This window comes from Sardina pilchardus, chromosome 2, assembly GCF_963854185.1.
Source record: "Sardina pilchardus chromosome 2, fSarPil1.1, whole genome shotgun sequence".
Taxonomy (NCBI): Eukaryota; Metazoa; Chordata; class Actinopteri; order Clupeiformes; family Clupeidae; genus Sardina; species Sardina pilchardus.
In genome coordinates this window covers 27,012,554-27,024,726 of record NC_084995.1, presented here as the reverse complement: position 1 = coordinate 27,024,726, position 12,173 = coordinate 27,012,554, and the positions used below count along the sequence as shown (strand labels likewise).

General features: G+C 46.5%; 1 protein-coding gene across 6 annotated transcripts in view; it reads right to left on the bottom strand.

The window, feature by feature from the left end:
• Positions 1–419: 419 nt before the first annotated feature.
• Positions 420–12,173, bottom strand: part of micu3a (mitochondrial calcium uptake family, member 3a) — a 31,773-nt gene continuing 20,019 nt past the window's right edge. For 2 of the 6 annotated variants that reach the window (XM_062523670.1, XM_062523684.1), the window contains 6 exons: positions 9,831–9,925; positions 9,277–9,448; positions 3,919–4,027; positions 3,575–3,732; positions 2,904–2,972; positions 420–2,252 (listed from right to left, as the gene is read on the bottom strand). In XM_062523670.1, the coding sequence (XP_062379654.1) occupies positions 2,904–2,972; positions 3,575–3,732; positions 3,919–4,027; positions 9,277–9,448; positions 9,831–9,925 (603 nt within the window). In that variant the 3' untranslated portion in view covers positions 420–2,252. Of the gene's footprint in view, positions 2,256–2,903; positions 2,973–3,574; positions 3,733–3,918; positions 4,028–9,276; positions 9,449–9,830; positions 9,926–11,534; positions 11,550–12,173 lie in introns of all 6 variants that reach the window. The other 4 variants (XM_062523645.1, XM_062523676.1, XM_062523661.1 and 1 more) reach the window with 3 other exon arrangements.

Sequence of the window (12,173 nt, the reverse complement as noted above, 5' to 3'; positions counted from 1 at the left end):
TCTTGCTATTGATCTGATTACTGTTGATTTAGTAATTGTTTTGACATGACTGCTAAAACTGTGAACTAGATACTTGGATTGTAGAGCTCTCATATCCAGACATGAAGATGATCTATACCTCTTTATTTCCATTTCCAAATAAGATCATCTCTGATTGATCTATTTTCTACTGCAAATGGCTGTCCCCATCCAATTAGTGATGTGCTCCAGACATTTACACAATGAGTCAAACGTTGTTTGGAGAGAGGTGGTGGTGGTGATGATGATGATGATAGTCAAACAACAGGACAATGAAACACCACTATGATGAATATGGGTAGAAAGAGAAAAGGAATGAGAGTCCATTGTCACTGGACCATCAAAGATACCTTGATGTGGCCAGTCACTGTGTTGCCAGTAAATCACAACAGGACACACGGTTACTGCCATGGTAAATTTATCATAAATCTGGCAACATCATCCTGCTTACATACACTCCATGATAACCATATAAGTACATCTCATCTCCAAATGGTTTCATAATACACATCAAAATAAATAACACACAGGCTGTGATGAAAGGCTATGTTTTAAAGACAGACATTTTGTAATTACTTTGCAGATCCTAACAGCAGTTATGACAGTTACTCTGATGCATGCGTTTAACTATGGAATGAGTAGATGCTCATGCACACACACACACACACACACACACACACACACTCTCTCACAGACACACCGGCACCCTTTAAAGTGATTTAAGACTAACTTCATAAAGTTTTAATTGCTTGATAACTATAATTTAAGTAGGTTTTTTAAACATTCTATTTGCATTGTTTTTTTTTATTGCTTACTGTTCGAGTTTCATTTTCTTTCTGGCAATGTCAGTGCACACAAAAGAGGCCATAGAAAGCATTACTCAATTGGATAGTCATGCACAACCATCTTAGGCCTTCCCTGTACTGGGGCTGCATAAACCATCCACTTGTCCAGCTAATAAATGATCTTCCCTTAATATTCAATAAATGAAAAAATATAAGTTGATATATATTGTTGAGACAACATGCTGATACAAAATGGCAAACATGTAATGGAATGTATCAAATATAAAAACCCTTCTGGTTTTTGGATCAAACAGAAGAAAATTATAAAATCATCGATGAAAAATGCCATGCTTTAAACTAAGATTAAAAGACATATGACTAGATATGTAGAGAGCATATAGAGAACTTGTAAACCCATGTTCTGCTTGACTACATCCTACTGGTATTGTATGTCACCATGATGGTGTTCTTCATATAGAGACGTCTTTTCAACCAAGTAAAACCAACAAACAAACACAAAAACATAGAATGTTTAAGTTTCGAATCTCTCTCAAGTAATGCCACGAAACTCAAAGACTGAGACCAGTGTTAACAAGATGACAGGTACATTAGAGGGTGACAGGTACATTGGTGGTGGGGAGACTGGGTAGAGTTGTTGTACTTTCTGTATTATGCCTTGTAAAATATCTGAAGTGACACCTTTCATTTGATCATTTCTGTAACATGCACCTCCAGGCTCTTTCTTTACATCACTGCTTCAAGCACAGGTGACTTTTTCTATGATTTGAATCTAAATGAAATGAGTGTCTTTGCTTTTGCTGCAGCTTTGAGGCCACAGTGGCAGGGGACAAGAGGTCAGTCAAGTGTACAGCAACAGCCATGCATTACTCAAACCCAAACTGCAGTCTTTACAAAGCTTTACACAGCTCTCGCCCTACTGCCAGTCGCTCAAAACTTAAGGTGCACAACTGACCAACAAAACTATTCTATTTTCTGTCTCTAACTTTTGACAGACAGGGATGCAAGTTCAAATTTTGAACATAGTATGCTGTTGCTATCACTTATTTTGCCTGTGAGTAGCTGAGCTGAAAAATGAAGCATTTTACTACTGTCCCCTTGAACAACTCTACCTGGTCTCCCCTACAAATACCACCTTCTCAGTCCACATTAGAAGTCTGTCTCACTTATAATATAGACTGGTCTTGTTCCCATCAGTAGTGCAGTCTCTAGGTGTAAATCTTGCAGGCCCCTGAATGGCCTTTCAGCAGAGTAAGTTGTACGGCCTTCCTTCCGTTTTCCTTCTGTTGACCTCCTCTTCCTCCTCCTCCTCCTCCTCCACTCCTCCTCCATCTAAGCCTTCTCCTTGAACCTCCTCCACAGCTGGCGGACATGCTTCCCACCCTCCGAGCGGATGCAGGCGGAGAAGGAGCCGGTGCCGTGCCTGTTCACCTGGTGAGCATCGGACAGGGCAGGAGGCAGAGAGTCACGGCACACCAGAACACCCACACTGGAGGGGGGGAGGGGTGTGTGTGTGAGTGTGTGAGTGTGTGTGTGTGTGTGTGTGTGTGTGTGTGTGTGTGTTCTCTCTTACAGTTGCAACAGGCAGCTAAATGTAAATAGCTATTGACACAGACTTGTCGCTCGGTTGTCAATTGTAAGTCAATATGCATTGAACAGAATAGTATTGAGCTGAACTGTACTGAACTCAATTGAGCTTCAGTCCACGTTAAAACAGGCAAACATCCTGCATGTCTACCTTCACATCTCACTATACTATGTGGAGTTCTCACAGAGGTGATCAGATTAAATCTTAAATAGTATGGAATATCAAATAAAACACTTATGGCCAGTTTCCTGTACATAGATTTAAGCCTAGTCCAGACTAAAAGCATCAGCGTTTTCATTCAGTCTAGGACTAGACTTAAATCTATGTAAGGGAAACAGGCCCTTAGAATCTACATCACAAGGAAAAGAAACACGACAACACATCTTGATTATTGGCCATCTGCAGATTTGCACAGGATCACCCCCATTAGTCTGTCCGCAGTGCTGGGTGGTGTGGTACTGACGCATAGAGGAACAGAGAGCGGAGCACATTACTTATCTGCCAGCCAGCTCCTTCTTCAGACAGGACTTGAAGGAGGTGAAGTGCTCCACAGTCTTGTAGCCCTGAGCAGGGGGAAGAGGACAGCCATGCAGAGAGATACAGAAGGGTGGAAGAGAGAGAGAAAGAGAGAGAGAGAGAGAGAGAGAGAGAGAGAGAGAGAGAGAGAGAGAGGTTAGTGGGGTGAGTGTGAAGCTGAGACTGTGAGGTAAAGCAGGACCTCATGCGAGGTTGGACAGAAAGGAATATCTGCAAGAAGGGACAATTGTAGTTGAATATTTCGCAGTGTTTTAGCAGGCAAGCTGTTAAGATCCCAGATGTGCTCTGCAGAAATACAGACACACAGTGCAGCAGGCATACAGCACAGCACAGTATAGCAGACCTGCTCACAATCTCCACTAGGGGGCAGTAACGCTCTAGCTAGTGTCTGATGCAGAGGCTTCTGTCAGATGCCTCCAAGATATCCAGGAGGAGGAGAGTAAGTGAGTGAACAGAAAACGGTTCCCTGATAATAATCCAGTCCATCCACACATTTTACTCCAGCCAGACCGTCACAGATGCATGTGCTTTCAAACAGTGTGGCGGCCTGGGCACTGTATGTTTCAATACATTTGCAACGGTTAATTTACTGCTACAGCTCCCCCCACCCCCCCCCCCCTCATGTTACCCGTCCTCCTCGGTGTAGGCGGTCCTTCATGATGCCGATGAACTCTTTGTAGCTCAGCTGGTCATCGTGGTCCACATCAAAGATCTTAAAGATGGTGTTGACCAGGTGACGGGTCAGCTGCAGACCTGTCGCCACATACGCGGCCCTGGCAAACTCATCTGTGTAACGCAAGGGGTGAACAGACCGAAAAATAGACAGACAGACAGGCAGACAGTTGCAGTAAATCTTCAACATGTGTGCACGTGCATGTACTTAATAGTTTTATTTTTAAGATCATTGTACTAATGATGTCGCGTAATGTCTAGAGATGAACATAGATGGCTGGTGTCTAGGTGGGAACAGACCTTGGCCGATAGAGCGGCTGGCAAAGTTGTACATTTGCATGGCGATAGTAAAATCCTCGAGGTTGTTCAGGAACTGGAAGAATGACCTGAACTCTTCAAAGGTGATTCCCTGAGAAAAAAAAACAAGCGAGAGGGAAATACCAGAGATAGAGAGACAGAGAAAGAGAGAGGAAAAGAGAAAAAAAGACAGGGGGAGGGGAATAAAGAGTAAGAAAATGAGTTGACATTTACTCACCAGACCAGAGGAAAATGACACACTCTTTCAGGCATGCCATGAGACAAGCATCGCTTTGCATACATGCGTGTGTGAGCGTGCGTGCACCTTTGTGTGGGTGTGGGTGCTTGTGTGTGTGTGTGTGTGTGTGTGTGTCGGCCCGTGTTTACAACCCCCGAAAGGAAAGACCAAAAATACAAGATAAAACAGGCGTGACTCAAGCTACTGTCCAATCTAGTGGCTGGGACTGACGCCCTTTTCCAGAACATTCAGGTCATGCATGTTCCCCCTGCCATCACAACAGATGACAGCCCGCCGGCACACAGCCTCCTCTCCTCTCCTCTCCTCTCCTCTCCTCTCCACTCCTCTCCACTCCGCCTCACCTTAATGTCCAGGCCCAGCTGCTTGACGTGAGAACATGACACAAGTAACAGACGTGAAAAAATAAACAAACGGGAAAAAGCACAAAACCAGACAAGTACAAAGGGCTGGGGATGTGCCCTGGCTATGCCGTGCAATGACATCAACGACGACGGCGGTGACAGAGCTCCTTTGTGGCAGAGCGGGTAATGTGTTCTCAGCTTTCTGATGGCCAGGATAGGAATGCTCCAGTGCACTTGTGTTAACCACCTCTGCAGCGACAAAGGGCTCCATTTATAGATTTAGTTAGCTATTTATTCTGGAGGGTAGGGGTTCAGGGAGGTGTGTGTATGTGTGTGTGTGTGTGTGTGTGTGTGTGTGTGTGTGTGTGTGTCGGGGGGGGGGGGGGCTCTGTCTCCACTCTCTCCATCTATCTTCAAAAACAAGCACAGGTACCGCACTCGAGGAGGCATGAAAGGCTCCACAACAATCGGCCAATCAGTGACCCAAAGCACTGGCGTGGCCGGCCTGTGAGATGGTGTGTCGGAGAGGAAGCCTTTACATCTCTCTGGAGCTGCACACGGAGCTTTTCACTGCACATTTCTACTGGTCGATCCCATGACGGAGAAAAAGTGTGCCATTCTGTGTGCTGAGTGTGGCATTCTAAGCAATTCAGAAGACCAGAAGGCTTTAAATACACTTTGTTGGTTTGCTATTACACATGTGCCAATTAAAAAAAAGCCTCATTATTCATTTTTAAAGCTAATTATTATTCATGTTTTAAAGGCTGCTTCCCTAAATGTTTACATGTGAACTGACTAGCTATCATGTCAGGCTCTTCATTAGGTTCAGTCTCTAGGAACACTTTTTACATGAATTTGAATAAATGGGTGCATTCAAATCCACTTGCTCCAGAGACTGCTTTAAAGTAGAAAGCTCGCCACACTGCCCCTGGCTGGCTGATAGTGTTAAGTGACCTCAGGAACAGGCCCTTGTAAGTGTGCACTGGACAGGGTCGGTCAGTCCACAGACTTCAGAAGGTGTCTAGGTAGGAGCCTTCTCAAAACTAACAGGACCAATTCAATTTGCATCTGCAAACACTCTTACCTATATCAATTAACTTCAATTAAATCCCCTAAAGTACAACAATATCATACACTTTATCTATAGTAGGCCAATATAAATGTACTGTAAGCTTATAAAACATAGATTTCATTTATAACCTTATATATAAACACTGTATATGAATTGATTTCTTTTCCTAACAAGATGACCATCCCTGACATGAATCCCTTGTGCTACTGTACATTACAAATAAAATGTATTATTATTGCTATTACTATTTGGTGTGTGTGTCGCATAGCGTAGAGGCCAGGAGTGTGTGTGAGTGTTTGCAGGCGTGCGTACTGGCCCAGTGGAGCGTGAGTGTGAGCGCAGTGTCCCGCTCTCTCTGTGTGTGTGTGTGTGTGTGTGTGTGTGTGTGCTTGACCAGGTCAGAGGTGTTAAGAGAGGAGGAAGCGTTTAGCTCCTCTACCTGCTGCAGCTCAAGAGAGATAACACGTGTAATGATGGGGAAAATGCTGCAGACAAACACACAGCAAGACGGATGGCTATTTACACATGGGGGGGTAGGAGAAACACACAGTCCTCTACACACACACACACACACACACACACACACACACACACACACACACACACACACACACACACACACACACACACACAAATACGGTCTGTTCAAGATAGAGACCATTCTATTATATATGGATCTCTCTCTCTCCCTCTCTCACACACACACACACACACACACACACATTCTAACTACCCCCCTACACACAAACCTGATACCTCCAGTGCAAACAGGAGAGGGGAGCCTGACAGAGGGCCGGGGCCTACAGGGGTGCAGTGAGGCATACTGCCCATCTCCGCTGGGGCGTCCCCCCCGCCACCCCTGGAGCACTCCACACCAAGGCCCGGCCCGACTCCCCGACCACGCAAAGTGCTCCAAGGAATGTCCCCCTTTTGTCTCGCTTCTCTTACCTGCTCCCTAAAGGAGCCGTCTGAAGCCAGCGAGAACAAGAGGGCCCAGCTACTAAAGTTTCTAAAGGTCGGCTGAACCTTTTGAGAATAGTCTCCATACTTTGTAGACTTGGATAATGCAAGACATGCTTTGTGGGGTCCTGGGGGGAAATGTGTTTCTGATCTACTGAACAAATGTCTTCAGAACCACCCCGGTTTAGAGCCGAACTGGGCCACTAGAGACTTTTTCTGCTTTGGGACTTTCCCACTGCTTTCATCTTCAATTGTTCTGTCTGTGGCTGGGAATCTTCAATTTATCTGACACACAACAAAAAGTTCCCCTCTGTTGGCACAACGCGGAGGCACTGGAGTGGAGTGGACCTACATGCTATCAGACGTGAAGATAACTGAACAAAGCACGGGCTTGAGAATGAAAAGCTGAAGGAACTGTCCTGATATGGAACCAACTGGACTTCGTATAAAGCAACAGCGTGTTTCAGAACTGCCTGTTCAGGGACAGGGAGGTAAAAGTAAACAAAAATATATAAAAAAAAAACAACAACAAAAAAAAAAACAATGGGAAATGATTCAGACGGATATTTTCAGTGGTGACAAACCTCTTGTCTCTTTTTCCACAGCGTGAAAATAGAAATAACACACAGGAACAAACAGACAGTTTCACGAACACCACAATGACACATACATCAGGCCTACTTTTCTCTTTGACTTCTTGAACTGTAGATCTCCACATTACATGCCAGGCTAAGTGTGATGGGCCATCATGTTACTATTTAACTCATATCATTTCAATCTCTAATGGCAGTTTTACAAAGTCGGACATACTACTCGTCAGAGAATATGAGGCTTTCTAAAACATAAATATTATCTTAACAACTAAATCAGTTTCACAAACACCATTTTGGGTCTAACGTTGTGTTGTAAGGTTTGTGTACAGATTACTTTAGCAGATCAAGGGTTTGTGAACATTTCTGCACTTACAGTGATGACCATACATGGTGGATATCTCCCTGGGACTGATAATGTGTTTACGGCAAGACGATGCCTTGACCCCCTCTGGGGAATGACAGGTGTACTCTTCACAGCAACAACCCCTGGAGCCCTGCTGGTCCTCATACTCCAGCGCCCATCTCTTGATTCACACAAGAAACTGGACAGTGGGTGTCTGCGTGTATGCAAGTGTTTGTGTGTGTTTGTGAGTGCTTGTGTGTGTGTGAGTGCTTGTGTGTGTTTGCGAGTGCTTGTGTGTTTGTGTGTTTGTGTGTGTGTGTGTGTGTGTGTGTGTGTGTGTGTGTGTGTGTGTGTGTGTGTGTATGTGTGTGTGTATGTGTGTGTGTATAGGGGGTGTGGGGACTGTTCAGGGGTCGAGTTTATTTGGTACAACAACTTGTCAATCCATCAGCAGCCCATAGCCCCCCCCCCCCCCCCCCCCCCGGCGTGGGTCACTGAGTGGGCGGGTTCAGAGTGCGGGGTGCCCAGAGGTGCGAGCCTGGCCGTAAGATTAGCCCACTCCACACACCGCAGTGTCAGTGTCACAGGCAACACATTCACTATCTCCTGATGGAGCAGCCGTGCGCTCAGGTGTGGAGAGGGGCTCAGGTGAACGCAAACAGCAGGGGACAAGGGGCTGGGGGGTGGGGGGCAGGAAGAGGAGAGAAAGGGAGGGAGGAGGTGTGTGTGTGTGTGTGTGTGTGTTGGTAAGGAGAGAAGAGGAAGGGTTGGGACAGGGCAAGAGAAGGTTGAGGAAGAAGGCAAGAGATTAAGAGTGGGTAAAGAGATGGGTCAAAGAGGTTACAAGGGTATGTGTGTCTTTCTGTCTCTGGATCTCTCTCTCTCTGTTTGTGTGTGTGTGTGTGTGTGTGTGTGTACGTGTGTGTGTGTACGTGTGTGTGTGTGTGTGTACGTGTGTGTGCACATGTGTGTATGGGGGGGGGGCATAATTGAGAGTGCATTAGTAGGATAGGTGGGCACAGGAAATGAGTCACCACGGCTGGGAATGCGTGTTATGGCGGCCGCTAAAGCAGTTAGTAGAAAGCTGTGGATGCATTTAGTGCATGAGTAACACAGGCCTGCTGCACTCTTTAATGCCTCTCTCATGTCTGTGTGCATTTAGTGCACGAGTAACACAGGCCTGCTGCACTCTTTAATGCCTCTCTCATGTCTGTGTGCATTTAGTGCACGAGTAACACAGGCCTGCTGCACTCTTTAATGCCTCTCTCATGTCTGTGTGCATGGAAGTGTTCATCTACGTGTGCCTGTGTGTCTTTATGACTGACAGGTGAACTATGAGGGAATGATGTGGGTATTATGGTCTGTCTGTGCATTACAGTGTGGGCAGAACAGTGCTGTGGGACAGGGTATGAAATAAGTGGTTTCTGGCCAGTATGCGTGTGTGTGTGTGTGTGTGTGTGTGTGTGTGTGTGTGTGTGTGTGTGTGTGTGTGTGTGTGTGTGTGCACGTGCACGTCTGTGTGTGTGTGTGTGTGTGTGTGTGCACGTGCACGTCTGTGTGTGTGTGTGTGTGTGTGTGTGTGTGTGTGTGTGTGTGTGTGTGTGTGTGTGCACGTGCACGTCTGTGTGTGTGTGTGTGTGTGTGTGTGTGTGTGTGTGTGTGCACGTGCACGTCTGTGTGTGTGTGTGTGTGTGTGTGTGTGTGTGTGTGTGCACGTGCACGTCTGTGTGTGTGTGTGTGTGTGTGTGTGTGTGTGTGTGTGTGTGTGTGTGTGTGTGCTGGTGGCTGTGTACCTTCTCGTCGGGGATGCACTGGCGCACGTTGTCCAGGTAGCTGCTGATGTTGTCCACGGTGGTGTAGCGCAGCAGGATGCGGGCGAAGTCCTCCTCGCTGATGGTGGTCATGCCCTTGGAGTAGGTCAGGAACTCGATCTCCAGCACCTCCGTCTGCAGGTTATCCATGAACCTTGGGTGGGACACACACACACACACACACACACACACACACAGAGCCAGAAACATTATACATCTATCTATCTATCTATCTATATATATATCTTTCTATCTCTCTCTCTATCTATCTGTATATCTATATCTATCAAATCTATCTATCTATCTACTGTATCTATCTCTCTCTCTCTCTCTATCTATCTATCTATCTCTCTACAGTATATACAGTACATACGTGTGTGTGTTTGTAAACCTAAGACCTTACAAGAAAATCCCTTTTGACCTTGGCCGTGCCGTTTGTGTGTGTGTGTGTGTGTGTGTACTTTGCATATCAGAGTGAGCGTAAATGAGCCACACTTGTAATTCACTTGTATATGTGCATGTGATCTCGTTGCTACCTGTAGAAGTCATCAAAGGTCAGCTCTGCCTTGCCCTTCTTCCCAAAGAAGTGCACCAGCAAGGACGTGTCAATCATCATGCTCTCGTCCACACGCTGGGATTGGCCGGGCACAGAAAGTGGAGGCGGGGGGGAAAAGGGAGGAGGAAGAGGGCAGGGAGAGACAAAAGAAAAATGAGTGGAGCATTGGACAGGACAGGTGTCCATCACAGGGGAGGGTGGGGCCATCGAGCCAAGGTGGCAGCCAGAGCACAAAGCCTCTACACAGAACAACCGGTCAGTCAGTCAGCTTCACTTCAAACCAGACGCCCAGACCAGAGGACAAAGCGCGTTCACAAGGGGACTGAGAGCAATGCCTGCACCAATCCGCTGATCTTTACACCATCAGAAGGAACGCTGTTGTTGTTGTTAGGCCAAAGGGTTAGGAACAGGGGGCCATCACCATCCACATGGCGTAAAGATCAGACGCTGTGTGTATATACATGTACATTTCATACAGACGCCAGCTATGAAGCAGCACAGACACAGACGCACACAAACATGCTGATCAAACACATCAAAGCTGGAAAGACACGGATAGACTACGATATGGACAAAGACACAGAAGGACACACACCCACACCCACCCCCGTACACACACACACACTCAAAGCCGGACTTCACAGAGACACTTACAATGGATGCAGAAGCACATAGAGGCACACAGATGCTCTTAGATGAGACACACAAACGCACAACCAACACACACATATACAGTGCATACATATTCCCCACATGGACATGCATTTCTGTGCAAACCCCACACAGGTAAATCAAGCGATGAGGAGCCGAGACAGAAATGCACTGTATGTGAGCAGATTCCACCTTTTTCCAGAAGTGAGACGGAATCACAGCTATTGTCTCTGAAACAGCTCTGTCGCTCTTTCTCACTCTTGGGTTCAACTATGCTCACTGTCCTTTTAATGCCTCTTAGAGACACCCACCCATTACGGCTCGCTTACCTCCTCTCTTCGCTGGAGACAGAGTGGCAATAAATAGCCTTGATAACAGCTACCTACGGATGGGATCAGGCTCTCATCTCATGGCCTTGTTCCAGAATCAGATGTTATTTAGGGCAGGGGTGCAGCTCCCTCTACTTGAACTGACTCCAGGTCAGTTCTGAAGTCAGTTCCTGCGAGAGTGGTTGAGGTAACGACAGCAAGCTGTTTGAGATGCTGAAGACAGAACCAGATCGATTTGGAACAAATCTGGAAATTTTCAGAAAGGGGTTAGGGACTGAAAGAGATGGTGAGGTCAGTTTACTGGCCCTGAACACTGCTTCTGTGAGATTTCTGTGAGGTTTTCAGAATTGGACTCAGTGGTCCAGAAAAAGGTGTTTTGGTTTTGTTCTGGTGGCTTCTCTCAAGCAAGGGCTCTGTGTGAGAGCTATAGGAAGAAAGACATGGTGTTACACACACAGGTGATGGTTAGAGGCTCGCCCTCTAAACCCATCAGCACCAGGAAGCCTACCATGCCACGGGCGGCGGGCGCGGTTCACATAGTCACAGACCCACACAACCAAAATAAACACCACAACAGCAACGTCAACAACAACAACAACAACAACAACAACAATAAGGATCACATGGCCCAGTCTCCAGCATTCCTCAGCTCTCGGAGCATTCCAGGCAGATCCGTCCGCTCATGCTGCCGCCGCTAGCTCTACCTCTAGTCTAAAGTCCTATCCGCAGGAGGGGAGGCGTGTCTCCCACCAGCCACACAGGGAGAGAAGGAAGGGAGCATTTGTGAAGGACAGAAGTCGCATTTCATTTCAACTGCACTGGGTCTGACTGACAGTGGGGCTGCCTATCAAACTGCAGACCACACACATGTGACAGCATGTTGGGGGGGGGGGACTTCACAAGGTTCAGAAACTACTGGCTCCGAGAGAACTACTGACCAGCTGAGAGATGGCTGTTTACAAGGGTCATGCTCCCATTGGGAACTCCATTTACAACTATGTTTATGGGCATATCAATCTGATACATTCAGCTACAAAAGAAAAAGTTAACTCTGTAATACGCACAACCAGGACCACCTGAAGTAAAAATCTAAATGGACTAATTTAGGACAGACTTGATTCCATACGTCACCCACATGTATGGATTTAGACATAACTGCACGCATCTATTTTTCTCCTTAAGACTGTCTGTCTGAGTTTCCTGCATGACTGACGTCTCGTTCAGCACTGATTCCTGTAAGCTGAGCTGACAGCTGTCTAGCAATGAGCTCACTCATTGTTGACAGCACAACGGCTGCCATAGCAACTGTGTATGAGTTGTGCTACCTGGAGGCATACAGTGTG